The 22402-nt window shown below is 37.1% G+C and overlaps 4 protein-coding genes across 4 annotated transcripts; 3 read left to right on the forward strand and 1 right to left on the reverse strand.

Annotated features, from left to right (window-relative positions):
* The first annotated feature begins 989 nt into the window (after nt 1-989).
* Nucleotides 990-2453, forward strand: LOC113346453 (photosystem II 22 kDa protein, chloroplastic-like). Its single transcript, XM_026589998.1, has 4 exons — nt 990-1338; nt 1446-1562; nt 1682-1928; nt 2015-2453. Exons 1-4 carry the CDS (start codon nt 1132-1134, stop codon nt 2260-2262), a joined length of 819 nt encoding a protein of 272 aa, XP_026445783.1. The 5' UTR covers nt 990-1131; the 3' UTR covers nt 2263-2453.
* Nucleotides 2454-2937: 484 nt separating this feature from the next.
* Nucleotides 2938-5609, forward strand: LOC113346299 (uncharacterized protein At4g08330, chloroplastic-like). Its single transcript, XM_026589846.1, has 2 exons — nt 2938-3251; nt 4714-5609. The coding sequence occupies exons 1-2, from the start codon at nt 3184-3186 to the stop codon at nt 5129-5131; spliced, it is 486 nt and encodes a 161-aa protein (XP_026445631.1). The 5' UTR covers nt 2938-3183; the 3' UTR covers nt 5132-5609.
* Nucleotides 5610-6829: 1220 nt separating this feature from the next.
* LOC113346312 lies at nt 6830-7909 on the reverse strand. The gene has a single exon (XM_026589857.1). The coding sequence runs from the start codon at nt 7709-7711 to the stop codon at nt 7160-7162; it is 552 nt and encodes a 183-aa protein (XP_026445642.1). The 5' UTR covers nt 7712-7909; the 3' UTR covers nt 6830-7159.
* An 11545-nt stretch (nt 7910-19454) lies between these two features.
* On the forward strand, nt 19455-21038 carry LOC113346375. Its single transcript, XM_026589914.1, has 3 exons — nt 19455-19555; nt 19687-20282; nt 20467-21038. Exons 1-3 carry the CDS (start codon nt 19455-19457, stop codon nt 21036-21038), a joined length of 1269 nt encoding a protein of 422 aa, XP_026445699.1.
* The last annotated feature ends 1364 nt before the right edge of the window (nt 21039-22402 follow it).

Genomic DNA, 22402 nt, shown 5'->3' on the forward strand with positions numbered 1-22402 from the left:
CAAAAATAATAAATAAATAATTTTTTTTAATTAAGTGACCAAAAACATTAAATTAAATAATAAATTTTTCAATATTTTATAAGAGAATCCCAAAATTAAAACATTATTTTTTTAATGAATAAAAAAGGGAGGGCTTTAATTTAAAAACTCTAAACAAGGAGAGTTTGTTGTAAACAGTACTTTTAGTACAAGAAACTCAAGATAATGAAACAATGATGTTCATTCAAGACAATCCAAAAAAAAATCATTCCTTAACAGGACAGAGAAAAATACTTTACGGCCAGGAAAAAAAGAATATGGAAGAATGTTAGGATTCAGGACTGAAAAGAATGCTTTACGGCCGGCACAAAAAGGATGTGGAAGAATGCTAAGAAGAAGTTTCTTTTCATTGCACTGCCTCCCTTGAACTTATATTTGTTTCAGTCATTTTTGGTTTATTTTATTTATTTGCACATCAACTAAGATATTAATTTATTAATTTTTTATTTGTACAATGATTATCATACTTACTGATGTAAAGTATGATAACAAGTATCTAATATGCCGTAAACAAGAAACAGATCCATGCATCGCACGGGTGAAAAATTAGTTTTGCTTAATTTACATTTTAGCAACTGTTCGAGTGAGAACAAGTGCCATGAAGTGTTGGAGGCACATCCACGTCCTAATAAAAATGCAAAATTTGCTTGTTATATCCCAGAAACTAGGAATATACTAGACATTCAACTAATGGTTCTCATCACTTCAACTCCTTTCATCGGTTCTAAGCCAAAGACACCCCAACAATGTTTAGCGCTACCACACACATGCATTTCCTTCAAAAACTCGACTGTTTTTGGACTCTCTGGTGACTTCACCACTTAAACAACACACAAAAAATTCACATTATCTTCTGACGAACACAAAAAAAGTACTTGCATTTATATTTTGACGTGGTTGCTTCCATTGCCCATCACATAACACACACCCTATCCAAATCTCTTTGTTAAATTCCAACCCTTCAAAAGAAAAAAAATCTAGGAGAGTTAGAGATAGAAAAACTCATCTTCTCATTAAAAACATAGAAACTAATATAGAGAGAAGAAGAGAAAGTTAGACTTCGAAAATTTATAGGAAGAAGTTATTATTACAATGGCTCAATCAATGATGCTGATGTCCAATGTTGCAGGACAAGGTCTAAACTTCAAAAGAGAAGCATTGGTTGATAGATTGAAACCCAAGCCATTTTCTCATTTCTTACTTCCTTCAAGCCTTTCTTCTCCTTCTACTTCTTCCTCTTCTAAAGCATTCACTATTTTCGCTTTGTTCAAGTCCAAAACCAAAGCTCCAGCCAAGAAGGTATGTAAACTTATATATTCGAAAAAAAAAATTCCATTCCTGTTACATTTTGCGTTACACATTTTATTTAACAGACATGTATAAACTATATTTATGTTGCGTTATAGGCTGCACCAGCACCAAAGCCAAAGGTAGAAGATGGTATTTTCGGAACATCCGGAGGAATTGGATTCACCAAGCAAAACGAGTTGTTCGTTGGTCGTGTTGCTATGTTGGGATTTGCTGTAAGTACATTTCTTAATTTTATTTGTTTCAACAGTCCTTTTCACTTACTTTTTGTAACTGTTTTACCTTATTTGTATGAGAGGAGAGATTAAAAACTAAGGTTTAATGGTTTTCACAGGCATCCTTGTTGGGAGAAGCAATTACTGGTAAAGGAATTCTATCGCAGTTGAACTTGGAAACTGGGATCCCAATTTATGAAGCAGAGCCTCTACTTCTTTTCTTCATTTTGTTCACTCTCTTGGGAGCTATTGGAGCCCTAGGAGACCGTGGTAAATTCGTCGACGATGCACCTGCTACCGGAATTGACAGAGCCGTCATTCCACCCGGAAAGGGATTCAGAGCTGCTCTAGGTCTCAAAGAAGGAGGTAAATATTTCACAGAGTTACACATTTAGCAATTATACGCAAATGGTAAAAAGTTTGCTAATTTGGAGTTGTATGTGTTTAATTAGGGCCCGTATTCGGATTCACCAAGTCAAATGAGCTATTTGTTGGAAGATTAGCACAACTTGGAGTTGCATTCTCTATCATCGGAGAGATCATCACAGGGAAAGGAGCTCTAGCACAACTAAACATCGAAACTGGTGTCCCAATCGGTGAAATCGAACCACTTGTGTTGTTCAATGTTGTCTTCTTCTTCATTGCTGCTTTAAATCCTGGTTCTGGAAAGTTTGTAACTGATGATGGAGAAGAAGAGTGATTAGCGAATAAGTTTACTAATCATTTGTATGATGGATGGTTGAAGTGTGGATTAGATGGATGGATTCGTTTCTTGTTTTTGTTTAACTTGGTGTAATCAATAAGAATACAATGTACAAGATTGTTTATTGTGTTAGTATTTAGTATCGACTTCCAAATCTGAATATGAGTTTTGTGTGTGTTTTCAAGTAACTAAATTGTGTGTGCTCCATGATTCCATTTTGTCAAAAACAGTCGAATATGACCGAGCTTACATTCAATTTTTTCAAAAATGGTACCCTTCTGTTGCCGTGTGCCGAACAAATTAAGCATTCTAGATACACCCTTGAGCTTACGCTGAAGGTGGCGGCATCGGCATGGATAGAATAATGAAGGCCAAAAGTAAGCTACGAGTAGTTTCACACCACGTAGCAAAAAGTGGGACCCTTTTCGTTCCGGGTTAATGCGGCAGCCGACTCGCCGACATATGTGTGAAAATACATTTCCAGGTCATCATCTTACTTACACGTCACCAAGAAAAGTCCGCTCCTATGCACTCTTTAAATAAGGAAAGATTAAGATGCATTTCAAGGCATCGAAGTTCAGTCCGCAACTAGTGAATCACTGCCGTGTGTCTAATATTCAAACCGAGAATCCAATATTAGAAGGTGTGCATCAAATGTTTGATGGACTATTTTACACCAAAACTGTCAAAGTAAACAAGGGAAGTTTTCTTCTTCTCATTCATTATTCTTCTTCTTCTTCCTTAAAACGCTTCCAACGGGTCTTAAGTGTTTTACTGTGTTTGGATCTAAGCCGTCACTTTACCGTTTAAATCTCTCCGTTCCAAACTGATCGAGTTTCTTTCACTCATCAATCCATCCATCCACCCTTCTGTCTGTGTTTGTTTATATCTTTGTCACCGTTTGAATTTTCACAAGCCATGTATCTCCAAGACCGTTATGGTAACAGTAATCAAGAGTTTCCATCACAAAGAGATGTTAATTACAGGTTAGAACTTCATCACTACGTCTCTAGATATTTTCCTTAAGGCTTTAACTTTTATGATCAGGGTTTAATTGATCCATGTTTCCATTTTTGTTTAATTGTTGAAATGATTTTGGGTGTTTAATAAATTGATTTTGTTTAGTTTTCAATCAATTGATATGTGTGTGTATGTATGGCACCAGTAATTTAGACCTAATTTTACAACTTACACATACAGAATTTAATGAATTTGAGTGAAATTGGTTAATTATGGAGATTAGTACTGTACCCTTTCAAATGAATGTAATTTAGAATGACCTCTTTTTTTGGGGTTCCAAATTTGGTAGTTGGGTAGTTAATCTTACTATAGGTAGGTTGGAAAGTGGAGTTCTTGGTGAGTCAATTTCTCACGTAAAATTCAAAATTGAGTAGGGATTCCACTTCTGCATTTAAATAATGGAGTTATAGATTTATGAGGTTTCCACTCAGTATCTCCATGGATTTCTTTTCATAAAAAAAATTAGCTGGAACTAAATTGTCTAACTTTTATTGATAAAAGGAACACCTTTTAAGAATTTGGGATTTTGTAATTTTAAGAAGTTTTGAGCCTTCGCCCTTCACTTTGAAATTCTTGTACACCATCCATGATGGCTCAGCGTTGATGGGTGGTGGCGGTGGTGGCGGCAAAGGGGTGACAATGTCAAAACATATGGTTGCTTGGTAGGTTAAGTCATGAACTGCTTTCCTAATGAGGAACTATCTGTTTTAGTTGAACTTTTAAGGAACCTTGTGTATTTCGATTGTTGTTACCCCCTAAAAGTGCAATCCAAGTTGGATTGGATGACTGGCTAAAATGAAATTCTACCTTGATGTGTTTTTTTTACTGCAAGAACCCATTCTTTCTGATTGCTCTTTTATCATCAACTTTGTCAGGGTTGATCGTAGTTTGCAAAAGTTATTATGAAATCCTTTCTTTTTTTTGGAGTCTGATTAAAGTGTAAGAAACAGTGTAATGAAGAGGAAATTGAATATCTTTAAGGCAGTGTAGTAGAGAGGAAAGTGAATATCTTTCAAGGCAGTGATGTATCTATAGCCGTATTCTGAGGGTTATCAGCTTCATTATCTTTTAGACTATACTTCGCCTTGTACCAAAATAAGGGTCTAAGTAAACACTAAGAAGTATATCTCAGCTGTTTGCCATCACAAGATGGGGGCCCAAGTTTGCAAAACTATGAAATGGTCATCTATCAACAGCCAAATGAGTGTCTGAATTTAATAAGTTTATAAGTAATATTTTTTTCTTTTCTTTTCTTTTCCGATGAATGAATTATTTGGAAATAATTGATATGTGAAGTTTAGAATTTGGGAAGAACTTGGCAGCTATCGTTAGTAGTTGAATTATCTGATAGTTGTCGCGAGTATTTATGTTTGTTTTATCAAATTGACGTATTAAAAGTTTAAAGAGCGCCGTATTTGTGTGATGCAGATGCGGTTCTTGTGGTTATGAACTGAACCTACGGTCCTCCGACCGGAACACCTCAGCAATTGGGTCTAAGTATGGAAAATCCATGAAAAGAGGAATCATTTCGTTTTTCTCAATCGATGACAGCAGATTCACCCAGATGGATGAGTTTACATGTGTACCTGATTTTATTTCCAAAAATTCGTTGGGATTGTTAAAGAGAAGAACTAAGCTCCTTTGTTGTAAGTGTGGGAATTATGTGGGTAATGCCTATGAAGAAGAGAGTGCTCCTCGGAATCATCAAGAATCTGACAGCTCGGATACAGGTTCAGGTTCAGGTTCAGCCCCTGGAATTTCAATTAGGAGGAAGTATAATGTTAAAATTCGTGCCCTACAACCCTCCTCTTCAGAAGAAGAATCCGGTATTCCACTTGTTTTATGATACAATTCAGTTGGTTTCCCTGTTGATTGTATCCTGTTCATTTTAATGCACGGCCGACAAGCATGTGAAGAATGTAGAAAGATTAGGTAAGTTGTTACTGGCACTTATTATAATTGTGCAAAGACCAGTTTTGGCTGTTTTAGGGTATTCATCTGGTGGTGGGATTCACTCATTGGATGAAATCAATTTGATTGTCGCTTTGGACTTGTGATGGTGATTTGACTGACGAATATTGTATACTAGCTTGAATAATTATCGCCAATAAGAGTTGTTCTATAGCATCAACAAGCAGTCAAGAACTAAAGCAAGCACTCGAAGACTTGAACTACATATTGGTTGTAGTCATTCAATTTAAATTATTTGTGTATAACCTATGTCTCAAAACATTTCTGAGTATAAGTTTTGTTCCCTTTTAGCAGTGATCACAAAATATATTGTATACTTTAGACGGTATTGAAAATAACATGAATCTTTCTCAGTTGCTTGCACTTTTTTTCTCTGGGTAATTTTTCTTTCTCACCTTGTTTCTTTGGTAGTACTTGAACTAATTTCGAATTGCAATGGTGAAAGAGCTTTGGTGTGCATCCTTTTACAGGTCATGTTTACTTTTGAAGGTATCTATAAAAAAGAGAGAATATCTGTAGATAGTTTGTCTACTTCAAGAAACATGAACTGTGCGTGCAATTTGATTAAAAGGGAGGGTGACACGAGGGTTTGCAACTGCTGCCCTGAAGTGGATTTCATCTAGCAAGACATCTAGGGCTTTTCCTTTACTAGAAAAAGCTGCTATGCTAGCCAGATGGACCAAGAAACAGCTGCAGGGAGAAATGGCCATTGGGTCTTTGCGGGTCTTGGTAACCCTTTTGAGGACCAGCCAGCTGAAGGTAGTAGTAGTCCCCGAATTGGATGAGAGTAGAGATAATGTAAAAGAAGATGCTGGGGAGTTTTTCCATATGTTTTGATAAATAGCACCAGACTCCAGTTCAGGAAGTTGTAGCCTTTTTTCCACTGGTTGTTTAAAGGTACATCTTGTGTGGAGAATCCAGAGATGCAAACCACATGAAGTAACATTTTTTTCCTGGAGGCATAGAGTTAAATGGACTGGGCAGAAAACCCATTGACATTTGGATCTCATTTGATGCAAGTGTTGCAGACAAATTAGTGTTTCTGTCTGCCTGCACTTAAAAATATCCTAAACCCCCCAACATGGGAGTGTTGCAAACAAATTGTGAAAGTAACCCATCCTTTATCCTGTGGGTTGCACTTGCCTATTATGTGGCCTTGATACAAGGGAAATAACTGGTGCAAAGGGAGGGTTTAAGAAATCGTTAACTGTTAAAGAGCTAGGCAGGACCTATCTCAATATTCAACTAATGGGGCGATGGTTACAAGTTCTTTCTTGGTTTCTTTGGTAGTATAGGGTGCTCTTGGTTACAAGTCCTTTCTTGGTTTCTTAAGTAGTACAGGGTGCAACCTCTTTTCGAGGATAAAATGGTTGCTTCCTAGCCTAGAATTGGAACCTACATTATTGCCATTTCAAAAACCGATCAACTGCAGCACTCTCTCCAGACTCCAGAATCTTTGCAATCAGGCTTGCAACAAACAAAAATGACGTGAGAATTGCCTTCAAGGCCACTTCATACAAGATCAAGAGCACAAAAAGAAGAAGGTATTGTGTCCCCTGAACTAAAGATGACATAGTAAAATCAACTTGGCAGAAACCCTTCACCAAAACAGGTTTCTGCCTGCAAACACTTGATAACAGCAATGCATTACATAGTAGTTGCAGCGCAACATTTACTGCAGGGTTAATTTGTTGCATAATCTAAATTATATGTAATAACATTGCTAATCAAAATTTAGTTTCTGGTGACAAACATCTTTAGTTGCGTAATGCAAAATTCACACAATTCGTACTTATATATTAATGCAGTTCAAGGATTCGAAGTATCAGAAATCATAACCCACTAGATATTGAATACATTTTGCAACCCTAATTCATGAATTTCATACCTCAATTTCCATAATTCAATAATCCAAATAGTGCCGAATTGTTTTTCTCCTACCTGTAACAATCGTATACCGTTCTTCGCTTTCTTTATTCTTCATCAGAAAGAATTTCAGAAACTGAACAACAAGGAAAAACCAAAACGCTCCCCATGAAAAACTTCCACCTAAAGAAAACCCGCCGCCGCCGCCACCACCTCCACCACGATAATACGGTGGAGGTTCATTACCACCACCGAATCCTGACCCGCCATCATCTAATACAGGATCCTTCTGTTTCCCGATAAAGGGAGATACAACAACATCTGGCGTCTCTAGGGTTACAGTTTCGCTTTGCGCTCCTCCTCCTCCTCCGCTTATGGAACAACACTTGCTTAAACTTCTACTTTTGATCATCAACGGTTGAAATGGCATGCTAGACTTAACAACCAGGCCAGATTTTGCAATTTCTCTATTGATTCCATTGAAATCAACCCTCCTTCCTAAGGCATGTGTTCGACCTGTACCTCTCGTGGCGGTGGGGAGTTTAAGTTTAAGAGAAGATGACATTGTTTTGATCGACGAAGAAGACATTTTTAACCTAATTCAATTCTGAGAGGAAAAACGCTAATTTTACAGAAGGGATCGACGAAGGGTAGGGAACTACATGTAAACCCAATAAAAAGGAAAAAGGAACTTGGATTGAAATATATAGATTTATGGCAGTGAGACAAAAATGAGATCCTAGGTGAGCAGAAGGAAAGCTGCTATCAGTGTGTTTGGGGGTGTCAATACCAAATAAACTTGTAAACAAAAAAAATTGTTCAGCCAGGTGGAAGGTTAAATGACATTTTCCCCTAGGGTAAAAGTAATGGGTGTATGATAGCAAACGGCGCGGATGCACTAAAACCGCGAGCGGTTTTACAAAAGCCTGGGGGCTCCAGACAACCCGCTGGTGGGTTATGGTCGTCCGCAACGGTTATTTTTTTAAACGTAAAATTGGTCGTATTTTTATCACTATATATTACCATCGTCTTCAAACAACCCATTCACATCAAAATTCACTTATCTTGAATTTTCTCTTCTAATTTTCTACTTCTTTTCAAATTTTTAGATGAAATGTGTGAAAGGGCGATAACACTTTTTTGTGAGAGAAAACTTGAAGTTGTTGTTTTTAAGATATGTAGAAGTTTTAAAAAGATTAAAAATTGTAAAAGGGAAGTGCAAGTTTTAGAAGTGGCTCCAAGAAAATGTTCTGTTAAAAGGGAGAGAAAAACTCCAGTTTTGAAAGTTAACAAAAAAAAAAAAAAAACTGTTCAGGAGCACGTTGAATGGAAGGTACATCAAATGAAAATAAACAGAAGGCCAATAGTTGTGCTTAATTTTTATTGAAGTTATTAGTTTACTTCTTATTATTATCTAAGTTTATGTCTTGTAAAGAAGTGGCAGTAATATTGATTAATGAAAATATTTAGATCTTAAAATAGATTTCTATTTCATATTAAGCGATATTTATTAAATTTAAACTTGCATATATAATAACGACAACAATATCATCAAACTACATCGAATCCAACGACAGTATCTCTATAGAGTTCATAGCATTAAAAATGGTTAGTCTCTCTTCCATTTTTTCAGTAAACTTGGTCTAGGCGATGGTTTTCTGAAAAACAGATAAACAACAAGTTAGTTAAGATATTACCAGTGATGACATCTATTTTCGTCTTTAGTATGTATTTAATAGCTTATGAGGAGTAGTAGCCTCCGTCTTCTTTGGTAAACATCACCTGATAGATCAAGACGGAGAAAAAGGAGATAGATAGTTAACGTTCGGGCAATACACCTCAGCATATGGTCACAATTGCAAAACCAGGACCTTCAATCAAGCGCATTGAATACCTCTACCATCAACTAAGATCTTATGGACTCTTTCGTGTCTATTAAAAGTACCACTTTTCTTGTGGAAAGCATTGAACGAAGACCTTCCGACCTTCGACACCAACATCACCCCCGATGCAACTCTGATCTGAAGGTTGCCGCTCACGCTTTGCTCCTCTGCTTTGCTACTTTAGATCCATGACATACCATTCCATTTGTAACTGATGAATCTTTGGGTATCACATACCCTCATATAATAGCCCTTTGAGTTATAATAAAATCCATGCTTCAAAAAAGAAAAAAAAATCAGTGATGACAAAGGTATTAAGATATACTCACCAGTTATACATTGGACAATCCATAATTATTACAGTGAACCATCCATAAAATTTTTGTATAATATTTGACTTGATTATTGATGAATGAAAATCTTAATTCTAGGCTCTTGCTGTTTCTTATGTTTTCATTTCGCAATTCCATAAACCTTTGCACCCGTCCCTCCACCAATACTGTCCCTACTTAGCCTCCGCGGTCATCCGGCAGTGTAGAGTTTTCAATGGGCATCGCTGCAGTCATCCAGCAGCAGAGGTTACTGTCAGATTACCGCAGCGATGCCCGTTAAAAACCCCACACTGCCGAATAACCACAGTGGCTAAGTGGCGACAGTATCGGTGGAGGGGCGGGTCATTACAGTTGGTATTAGAGCACAATTCCGATTTACTCAGGTTGTACATATGAACTTACCATTTTCTAAAATCGTATATTTTCCGAGATTTGGATGTTGATGCACGAAGGATCATTTTTGTTTTCGAATGACCAAAATGATTTACAATATTTTCTCGATGTTTAAAAAGTATGAATTATCTTCTCGTCTTTTTGTTTTATTTTGAGAGCGGGTAAATGAATAAAATCTTTTGCAGAATAAAAAATAAGAAATAATAATAATTTTGGAAACCGTTTAGAAATTTGTTACAATGACTTCGAGGGCGAAGTCCTTTTTAAGGTGGTAAGAATGTCATAATCCGTCTATCTAAAATGTGCTTCCGTCAAAAGCCGACTTTCGTAGAGATGGGTACATCCGTATTTAAAATGTATTTTTCTAAAAAAATTAAATAGAATAATGAGTAAAAAGGAAATAAAATTGGTTAGAATAAATATATTATCAAAATGTAGTAATATAATAATGTTCTATTATTTTGGTTGACTTTTGGTCAAACCTAGCACGCGGCTTTTCCCCACTTTTTCACGCATGCATGTAGGGTAGTAAGTCCTCAAGGTTTTAGCCTTAACCTAAACTATCTATATGGATCGTACCTAAGCAGAAAAAAAGAAACAAAAAAAAAGAAACAAAACCATTTCTTTCCTTCTTTTTGAACACGCGATTGGGGGTATCAAAACTAATTAGGGGATATGAATTACTTCCCCCAACCGAAGGTGTCTGCTAAGGGGTGTTTTTTAGGTCGAAAATACTAAAACACCCTTTGATTAATTAAAAAACATTATGAAAATACTGTTATTCCCTCCCCATAAAATAAAAACTTAAAACTAAAAATCAAAATACCAAATCAGTATCCCCCATTCAGTTCCGGCACACTCTAGGTTAGGGTTTCGATTTTTTTTTCATCTTCTTCATCGTTCTTCGTCGATTAACCTACTCGAATCATAACCATGCCTCCACGAAAGAAATCAGATGCCCAATCGAAATCAAAATCGATTGCTCAACAGAAATTAGAGAAAAGGCTTGCTTTGATTGCTCAAGAGCAAGAACACGAAGAACAAAAGTTATCGGACGATCAACTACTCAGAAATATGGCTTCTGTGAGAAGGTAAGTCATGTAAAACTGTTTAATTAGTGTTTCAATCGATTTGTAGCTATGGGTTTAGGTCAAAATCGCGAAACCCTAACTGAAAAAAGTTGAGTTTCAGTAGTTCCGACATTCAATTTAGTATGAATACCACACCGGAAATAAGTATCGGCATTCGATCTAGGATGAAGACCACACCGGTAGTGTCTCCCGGCATTTAATTTAGGTTGAATACCACACCGGAACATAGTTTCAGCATTCTATTTAGGTTGAAGACCACTTCGGAACCCAGTACCAGTATTGATTTTAACTTCTACGAATGCGCCGGTAGTGAGCTTCTAATAAACAGAAAACCATAGGATTTTGTTATTGGTACCGGCATACGTTTTAGGTTAGATTCCATGCCGGTACTGGACTTTTGGCATCCAGGAAATTCCGAAAGAGTACTGGCATCCTAGACAATTTTTTGTCAATTCCGGTATTAGTTCCCGACATGATTTTTATTTTCCTTATCTACGGTTACTGGTATTTTTTTTATCCAGTAAATTCCTAAAGTGTACGGGAATCTCGACAATTACTTGTCAATGCCGGTATTAGCTCCCGACATGTTCGATACTTTTTTTTTCAGTATGCCGGTAGTGATGATTCTATGCCGTAATGTGGTGTATCTATGTCGATATTAGAAATGAAAGTTAGTTGTCTTATATTTATTTCGTGCTTCTTTTGAAATAGATCTAAAGCAAAGGAAGCTAAAGCAAATGAGGCTAACAAAGGAAAAGCTAAGATGTTGTCACTAAGAAAAGAAGGAAGGATGGTCTTGATACTCCTCAGTCTCTGCCTCCTCGAGGGAAAAACAAAAAGCGTTTGGGTGATGATACAAGAGGGGCAATTTGGGAGAGTGGTCGTGATCGTAGTAAAATCGTAATCCGTGAATCTACCGGAGATGTTGAAGAGAAAGATGACCAAGATGAGGAGGAAAGTGAGGAGGAAGATAATGAGATTGATCCAACTAAATTATCAAACCAAAGTCAAGGAATAGTGGAACAAGGTGGTCCAAGTCAACAACCCACACAAGGCAAGGGGAAAGGCAAAGGAAAAGTTAAAGTTAAAGTTTCACATCTTCCTTATGTTGATGACATGATACCTGACCTTGATGGTGGTAGAATTTGGGGCGTGGCTTTTCATGATCCGGGGTATCTATTTGGCTACAGGACTCGTGGTCTCGTACTATATATCAGACCTATGTAAGAATTTCTATCTCGTGCATATGTATTATTTTGTATTTATGCAAAATCTCTTAATCGTATTATCTCCTAATTGTAGGATCATAAGAAGGTTGTGCGTGTTTGCCGAAACCAAGCCGCGACTCATTGGGATTTGTCTAAGGAGCATGAAGAGGTCCACGCAATAGTAAAGGATTCTGGTTTATATCCTTTGGTTGAAAATTATGTGAAGCCGGATATGGTGACAGTCAATTGCTTCGTCGAAAGGTATCATGGTGAAACTGATACCATGCGCTTCCCGTTTGGAGAGATGAACTTGATCCCTGATGATTCTCAGAACATTCTAGGCTTGAGTGTTACCGGAAAATCAATTGCAGAACGAGATAATCATTCTTTTGAGCTAGAATGGACGAAGTTGCACGAGATTACTAACAAGTTATTTGGTTGGGACTACAAAACTTCTGTGAGAATATTCTATGTATCTAAGGTTAGTAGGACAAAGACCATCAATTTGACCCTGCTTAAGGAGAAGTTTGAAAATACAAAGGAAAGAAGTTTGAAGGATGGATGGGACCCCATACAGATTCGTTATATAGCCGCTGCGTACCTGTTATTCATCTTGGGAACTAGGGTATTCCCTGACACTAGTAGCAACAGGGTTAGTGCAAACTACCTTCAGTACTTGGATCCGTTGGAAGAGGTCTTTACCTATTCATGGGGCACCGTGGCAATGGCACATTTGATGAAGGAGATGAGAAGGTCCTCTAAGGCGGTTGCAAACCAATTTTTTAGGAATTTCACTCTACTCCAGGTATTTTTGTTTTTAAACTTATGTTCTTATTTATCTTGTTCACATGTACCCTTATCATGAATTTAGAAACAAAATTTACTGATTTTTATATGTATCATTTCACATTTGTATAGGTGTGGGCTTATGAATATTTCCCAACATTGTTCAAGGACAACCCCTTTTTGAAGTTTATTCCTGTTGATGACCCCGAGAAGCCTAAAGCCAAGAGATACGAGTTCAACAGCCATCCGAAGCCCGGTAAAAATCATCGACTGACAGAAATGAGATTGGCTCTGGACACGATGACTACCAAAGATGTTGTGTTCGACCCTTATAAGGAGGCTAGAGAAAACCGCCAATATTTGAGGTTTCATAACGTTGCATTTTATAATGGGCCTTTGTTCCACCCAAAGGGAACATTATAGCTGATCCTCGAAGTGTGATGTGGCAACTTGGATATAAGCAATTACCCTCCTTCATGACAACCTCTACTAAAAGGTATCAGCTTGACCTTTATGTGTCCATGACAAGTTCCACAAGGTTGAGGGTAGAGTATGATCCAATTCCAGAACCAACACATTGGAGGGATAGAGAACTGCGTCGTTTGGTAGATACTAGTAATTGGGAGCTTGCGATCAACGGTGATGAAGCCGATCCTGCTTACATTGGTAATTACTTGAAATGGTCACATCCTTTTGTCGTGCGTCCGAAAGACGTCGAAGTTCCACCCCAGAAAAACCCTGTCGTTCCAACTCCTATAGAGGCACCACCTACGATGACCCAACTTAATAAGACCGTTGGATTGCTAGTAAGTATTGTTAATTGCTTACTCGTTTAATGTACACATAATTTTATATTATCATATATATACTAATTATGTGTTGTATGTATGAAACTAGCGATGTCGGCTTGGAAAGTTGTCGAGCAAAGTAGCAGCGTCGGCTTAGCAAATCGAGCAACGATACGACATCATCCTAAATGCGGTGGTCGAGTATCTAAAAATGAAACACCGGATCGAGCACGCTACCCGCAATAGATTGTCCCTCAACAACTTGTAAGTATCTTTATGATTATTTCGACACAATCCACTCTTTTTCAAATTTTATGCAACAAAATAAGTTTTTGTGTTGTTTCTGTAGCATGAAGCCGTGAAAACGCGTTACTTACAGGAAAAGGGAGAAGCATTCATGTTTGATGCCAACGTGAACCATATTGTAAGCAAAGTCACGGAGTACCACCAGCTGGGTGAATCGGAGACGGATTATTCCTAAGAAGATTGATAGGTTTAGTGGTATTTGGTTAGGTTTTTAGGATAGTTGTTGGTAAGGATTTTTGGGTACATCTCTATGTAAACCCTCACGAGACTGAACTCGTCCACTTGGGTCACCAAGTGGTTTAAAGGCTTGATGCACGTGCTAAATGCATTCGTGCTTCCTGCGACAAGGATTATATTTGAAATAAATTATAGTTCCGGCTTACATCGTTAACATAATTCAATACTGTTATATCTCCGGCATAGAAACTATATATTATTTTATGCCGGAATTTGGTGTAAAAATTCTCTGTGCAATAAACCATGTTCCGGCTTTGAATTTATACTGTGCCGATATAAGTTACCGGCATGGTCCAACATCTTCCGTTCACTGCCGGAATTGAACATTCAATGCATAACGGCTATTTTTTTTTAAACCATAAATCAGTAAAGACCATTTACGGCGTGGGATCTAAGTTACTGACAATGCCGGAATGATAAAGTGGAAAAGAGTCGTTGTGTCCTCATCTATTTAAAGTGGATACACCTATTGCAGTTGATACCTCAAAAAAAAAAATAGGTGAGCTCCAACACATTTCTCTGATGGAAAATCAATCACCAACTACCAATTTCAGAAAATTTTTATATGAAAAAAAATTATCCACTCCGATAGGGAATCAATCATCATCCACCACTAACTCAATTCGGTGGGGGAAAAATAATGAACAACACAGTTAAATGTATCCGCCACAAGATGCCCACAAACCAGCATTTTCATCCAATATTTAGTAGGAAGGAACTTCATCTCGTGCTCTGGACCTAACACCCGAGCATGCAAACTATCAAACCTTTCCTCATCATCTACCAATTGTTCATAACAACTCTTATTTTTCATAAGTTATTCGGCCATCCTCTTTCCAGCGTATCGGCATGGTGTCATCCCTTTACTAACCGCCGTCTCAAAGATTCTTAATTGTTCGGTCACGGCATGGTGTCACGGCATGATAGCCACAATTTCCATCTCCATCGACATCATCCGTATATACAATATACTCACGAATAAACTGGGGAAGTTGCTCTACATAACCCTCTATTTTGGTATGGTAATGTCTATAAGTCTTACATGTTAGGGAATCCTTATACATTTTCATATTACCAATTTTCAGCTTAATTATATTCATTCCATCCTCTGCAATCTCTACACTTCCAATGTCTTCGGTATGTGTTGGGAGTCCGTACTTCCTTGGAATTTGTTGGATCAATGTATGTCACAATCTAAGGAATGAATGAAAATAAAATTGAATTAGTTCCAAATAAAATTAAATCACTATGCCGGGTACTAGTTCCGTCATGCTCGATGACAGTACCGCCAAAACAACCAAAGCCGGAAACATGTGACGGCATTCTCGAATCCGGCATTCCGGAATTGCACTTGAAAAAGAGGAACTAATTTTAAACAGTACTGGCATTATATTTTCTTGAACATTAATGCCGGAATTCGCAATACCGGCATGCTCGATATGTAAGGTTCCAAGCCGGTATTTTGTGCTGGCTTTGTCTATAATTTATAAACCACGCCGGTATTTAAGTTCAAAAATCTTTAACTCCTGGATGTTTTTCTTGTGGTACCGGCATGGTAAAGTTAGGAGTGAACCATGCCGTTTTGGATATTCCATGGAATATTCTGTGGTAGGTAAAAAGTTAACTGCGTTCCGACATGGATTTATTTGGTTGAAGACCACGTCGGCAATTGTTTCAAAATGGGGGATATTTTCGCCGGCATGGAAATAGTATGAATACCGAGCCGGTTCTGGTGGTGCCGGCGTGGTATTCATACTACGAGTATTCCGGCACCAAGCTTTTTCAGATAAAAAATGGCGGTTTCAAAAAAAAAAAATCAAATTTTCGACCTCTTAGCAGCATTACCTGTGTGTTGGGGATGCTTGTATGTTTAACTTGTTTACTTTCTTGGGTTGGTTCTTCAAAAAACACTTCATGCTCACGAAAATCATGATCCAAGGGTGTTGGTTCATCATATAATTCCAATTATGAGTTGTTATCATTAATCGAAGATTGAAAAATATGATTACTGTTGTAGTTGAGCTAAAGATTCAGCAGCTGCAATTCTCTCCTCACAATCATCTTCCATTTTCACAAAAAAAAATCCACTCAAAAATATTTTTCCCTCCTTATACTCTCACCTCACTCACACAAATTCAAATAAAAATACACACTAATTTATCCCCCAAATACTTAAGATTTTACTAATTATTATTAACTACTAAACCTGATTAGTGAGGGCTAGATTAGGAATTAAAAAAATAATTACATAAGGGGTGACCCAGATTTGATATTTGAATCCAGTTTTTGTCATGTAGCTATATCCCCCAATTAATTTTGATATCCCCCAATCACGCGTTCTTCTTTTTCTTTCCGTTCTCATGGAACACGAATCCTAAAGAGTGTTAACGTATCATCTTCCATTCCTTCAACTATTCAAAGGCCAACTATAAGTAGTACTGTTTCTTTTTGGATGATGTATATCATGGAACTGATCGCGATTTTGTGTCGTTATGGATACTCATTGTATTTGGATTTGGAATATGCAATTGAGGTAGGAACTTCTACCTAATACAAAACTAAAACCTACTTTAGAATTAAATATTATATGGTGTTTGTTTTGATTTTTGTTAAATACTTTGATAATTGATATTTGATTTGTGACAACTAATATATGAATTATAGTTATATTGGTTTGCATTATGAGCGAGTTCTGAATGAACCGTTGTGTACTACATACAAAGAAAAAAGGATTTTGATCAGATTCCGTTTTACATGTGCTTGGTTTGTTTTAAAAGAAAACCATATTTTGCCTTCTTATTTTACTATTGTTGGTTGACTGATTTGAAGAAAAGAAATCAAAGTTGTCCTTGTTGATTTTCTTTTGTAACCAGTACCTTAATCTTTAATTTTCGGCTAATCGTTAATTTGCTGGTTGTCACATCCATTTGGACTTGGAGTCGCCTACTTGTTTGTATTAAGCTTGTTACACTTTTGTACGCTGACATAAATATTGGTCATCAAACTAAAAGCTAACCCCCACTAATGCTAAGTTGTAAAACGAATTGAACAGTGACCTTAACATTTCCGTAAACTAATCGTAATTAAAATATGGAGTTTTTAATTACACAAAATTGGTCAAAAAGACCAAAACACAAAATTCCTGGGTGAAATAGATTCTTAGCTTTTGATACTGTTTATATAGCCAAACATCAGAAATATACTGTTTATATAGCCAATTTGGATATTTGGCCCAGGAAAATTAAAATAAAAAAATATGTCTTACCTAAAATACCCCTAACCTTCTAAACTCTTCTTTTCAAAGAGAATTTATTTCTCTTTTCAAAACCTCCCCGTCTCGGCAGAGCTCGTTTATTCCTCACCTGCAGAATTCGATCAAAGTTTCAGAGCTCGTGTCTTTTTCAGATCTGGTTGATCAATCATGGTGATTAATGATTGTTGAATAGTTTGTTGAATCGAAGTTTCAATTGGAGTTTCAACTGTTGAATCGAAGTTTCATCTAATAGCGTCGAACGGTAAATTTCAATTGAAATAATTTTGATTTGGTTTTTGTCCAATTGAAGTTTCTCTGTCGATTTTGAAGTAATTTTTAGTTGTTGATGATTTTTTATGAATTTGAAGATTAATCTTTGTTAATTTTTGATTTTAGTTGTTGATTTGGAATATCCAGGGTTTAGTTGATTATGTGACATTATTTGGGTTTGTCTCGAATCATGTTTTCTAAGGTTTAGTAATCTTATTTTCAATGCAATATACACAGATGCAAACCAATTTTGGGTTTAGGTTATTATTAGGATTTCTCCTTTACGTTACACAACCACAGAGATGTTATTGAAAGACCTAGAGATGTTATTGTGAGCAATTGGAATAAAAAATATCTTACACAACCACAAATTATGCATGCAGTTGTTGATGCTTATGTTACTTTCAATATTGGTGATGCACTCTGGATTGATTAATTGGTTCTTGTTTTTTTGGGTATTTACTGATGATAACTTGGTTGAGTGTTAGAGGCTTAAGGGAAATAGAACTTTGCTAGTAAGTACATAGTAACTTGCTGAAGGAGAAAGTATTATATGGAACTGTTTAGAGCAGTACTCGTAGTCGTAGAAGTACATAGTAATTTATGACAGCTTCTTTGGTGGTACATTGTGCCAAAATGGTACTTTGATGGTACACGGATGCAAACCATTTTTGGTTTTAGTTAATTTATAGGGCATTGTACAGAGATGTTCGTTTATTCGTGATGAGAAAATCTGGATTCCAGGGAGGAGAACATCTGCGTTAGGAGATGTTGCTGTAGCGAGATTATAATGGTTGTTGAGAGAGTGGAAGAGAAGTTGGAGTATGGGTTGTATGAATGCAGTAAGATGTTATGCAGTTAAACAATGTTTGTATTTTAACTGCATAAGCAGTTATGCATAATAAGTTATACAGTTCACCATGTTTGCTTTTACTGCATAACCAGTTATGCATAATAAGCTACGCAGTTCAGCATAGTTGCTCTTACTGCATAAGCAGTTATGCATAACGTTATGCATAGCTGTTTTTACTGCATAACCAGTTATGCATAACAAGTTATGCAGATACTCTAAACAATGCATAACAAATCATGCAGTTAATTTTGGATCTGCCTAAGATGTTATGCAGGATAGATATGATTTGATTTTTTAAATTTGATCTTTGTTGTTGTTGATTTGATATTTTAATTTTGAATACATCCAGATTCATTTATATTTGTTTTATATATTCCCTGTAGATGGATCGTCATTTTCTCTGTGTGGTTATCCGGGGTACCGATGCGTGTCCATACCAAGTTACTACGAAGTCAACAGTTGATGAGTTGAAGGCGCATGTATGTTCTTATTGGAATAGCATTTTACCAGACTCAATTCAGTTTGTATTTGACTATGAGGGGAGAAGCAATGTTGTTGACAGTGATGTGAAGCTCTGTTCTTTCTTGTCATTGTGTATTGTTAACCAGTTGTCTTTCTTGGAGCTTCGTTTATTTGAACGTGTTCCTCTTCGTGCTCCTGATTTTGTTCGTGAACCTACTACGAGCGAGTTTAGTTTAGCACCAGACCCTAGCAGAGCTCAGTTGGTTAATCCTTGTCATCTTCCGAGCAGCAGTAGAATGAGCGAGTTTCGTTTAGCACCAGACCCTAGCAGAGCTCAGTTGGTTAATCCTTGTCATCTTCCGAGCAGCAGTAGAATGAGCGAGTTTCGTTTAGCACCAAATCCTAGCAGAGCTCAGTTGGTTAATCCTTGTCATCTTCCGAGCAGCAGTAAAGTCACTCCTACACCTACAATGACGAAGTTTCTTTTAGCTCAGTCATCTTTTCCTTCCTCTCAAGAGCTTGTTTCTTCTCAAGATATCCCCATGTCTCAAGAACGTACATACAATGGAAAGTTGGCAATTAAAAGATCTTGCAAGGCGGCTGAATGGGAGTTTATTATAAAAGGTGTTGGTCAATATTTTTATGGAGGACGAGATGAAGCTCGTCTTGTTGTTGAGAAATATAACCATTTTTTGGTCGCAGGGTGAGAGTCGTCAAGAGCAATCCAGAACGATATACGGTCGAATGTTATTACAAGGAGAAATTGGAATGCGACTGGATGTTCCATGCAGCTCCCAAGACTTCCAATGTGAAGGGTCACTTATTCCTCAAGGCCTATAACGGGGAACATAAATGTTGTGCTGGTTATAGTGATGGAACAAAGGCTGATCCGGTTACGCGCGAACTTATCAAGAGTTTGATATTTGAGAAGATTGAACAGAATCCCAACAAGAAAGCCAGGGATATTGTTAGAGAACTCAAAAGTGATTATGGGTTGGAAGTGAGCTACGATCAGGCGCATGCCGGGAAAGAATTATGTTTCAAGGAATTGTATGGCGAGGACATTAAATCATACACTGACTTGAGATGGTGGTGTGAAGCCGTGAAGAAACACGATCCAGGTAGTAGGGATGATTTAGTTGTTGAAGGTGGCGAGTTTAAGAGTTTGTTCTTAGCCTTCGATGCTTGCATCTCTGGTTTCGAATATTGTCGCCCGATACTGTTCTTGGATGCAACTTTCCTAACTGGAAAATTTAGGGGTTGTCTTATGGCGGCTACCGGGAAGAATGCGAATAATGGTACGTCTTCTTTTATTTTTGATGTCATAATTTTTTTTTATGTCAGATTATCACTGGATGAAACCGGTTTCATCCTTAACTGGTGAAGTCAGACTAGAGAATGAAACTAGTTTCATTCTGTATAATAGCAGTTTCAGTCAGTTTGATATGATTTTTTCTTTTTGTGTTTGTTTTGTTTCTGTAGGAATATTTCCTCTGGCATATGGTATCGTATCATCTGAAACTGTTGAGAATTGGCATTGGTTCTTGAAGAAACTAGAATCTATCTTGGGTCCTCGTGTACTAACTTTTATGTCGGATCGCCATGAGGGTTTGATCCAAGGGATTCGTGATGTTTTCCCAACTTTCTATCATGATTGGTGTTACCAGCATTTGAAGAATAATGTCCGCAGTAAGACCAACAAGAAAAAGGGAGAGCATTGTGCTGCGATGGGTTTGTTCAAAGAATGTTTCTATTCATCGACTCATGAAGGCTTTGATCAGGGTATGCAAAAGTTGAAGGATATGGGATGTGATGGTCTTCACAAATTCTTGAGTGAGATTCCAGTGGAATGTTGGTCCAATGCACATTGTCTGGGCTGTCGTTACGGCGACATGTGTAAAAACATTGCAGAGTCCTTTAACTCTTGGATCAAGGAAGCAAAAGGTATGCCTATTGCAACACTTGTTAACTGGATCAGACTTAAAATTATGGAACAGATGAGTATAAGGAAGAGGAAGGGGGCGACGTATAAAGGATTCATTGTCCCAGGCTAGAGAAAAAAGTGTTGCCTTCCATTCGTGCTGGTGTCCAGTGGAGAATAACCAAGTCTGGTGACATGGAGTGAGAAGTTTTTGATGGAAAGCACACGCATGATGTTAATATTGCGAAGTTTCAGTGCAGCTGTAGGGTTTGGTTTACTGAGTAGTTCCCTTGTGATCACGCTATTGTGTGTATGCATTCAAATAACATCAATGTTTACGAGTACATTAATCCGTATTTCAGCATTGCTAGCTTCCGTGCTTCGTATGATCGTCCTATCAAGCCCATTCCTGATTATGACAAGCCTATTGATGTTTCTACTAGAGATATCGTGAACCCACCAACTGTTGTAGGAAAAAAACATGGTAGGCCGAAGAAGAAGCGGATTCCTAACACATGTAGTGCAAGTTTCAAAAGACCAATTACGTGCGGTAACTGCCATACTCAGGCACATCATAACAAGACGACGTGTCCTCATCCTGCTGCGAAAAAGCAACGTTAAGTACCTGCTTAAGAACATCTCCAGCCTTCATTTCTTCTGTGCAGCTTTTTACCATGATATCTTTATTAGTTTATTCTTCTCTGCGGCCTCTTGTTGCACATTTAAGATTCATTTACCTTGAATTATATTTTCGCAACTAGTATTTATCTTGGATTATTTCTTTTGTTCATAAAAATATATCTTATGGAATTATTTTTTCAAGTATTTCTCTTCATTTTTATAGTATATATCTTTTAGTCTTATGTTGATTGTTTAATTGTACATTCCCTTCAGTTTTTCACTGTAAAATTTGAATGTTTGCATTTTAACTGCATAATTACTTATGCAGATAACCTAAACAATGCATAACTTGTCATGCTGTCAATGTTGGATTTGCATAAGATGTTATGCATTAAAACAATAAGTGACGCAGGGAATGCTTAACAAAAACAATAACACTTCTTATATGCATAACAAGTTATGCAGATACTCTAAACAATGCATAACAGGTCATGCAGTTATTTTTGGATCTGCATAAGATGTTATGCAGTTAAACAATGTTCGTATTTTATGCAGTTAATCAAGTTATGCATAATAAGTTATGCAGTTCTGCATGTTTGCTTTCATATGCTTGAAATATACATTCATTCTTAAGGTTCATAAAACAAGTACCTCTAAGCTTGAAATATGCTTCTTGAGCATTGCTTTCTTCATTGCTGCAAAGTCCCACCTTGCAGCTCTTGGTGTAGCTCTTGGTGTAGCTTGAAATATGCTTCTTGAGCATTGCTTTCTTCATTGCTGCAAAGTCCCACCTTGCACATTTTGTTTGTACTGCATAACTAGTTATGCACATTTTCTTTGTACTGCATAACTTGTTATGCATCTGCATAACTGGTT

This window comes from Papaver somniferum, unplaced genomic scaffold, assembly GCF_003573695.1.
Source record: "Papaver somniferum cultivar HN1 unplaced genomic scaffold, ASM357369v1 unplaced-scaffold_99, whole genome shotgun sequence".
Lineage (NCBI taxonomy): Eukaryota > Viridiplantae > Streptophyta > Magnoliopsida > Ranunculales > Papaveraceae > Papaver > Papaver somniferum.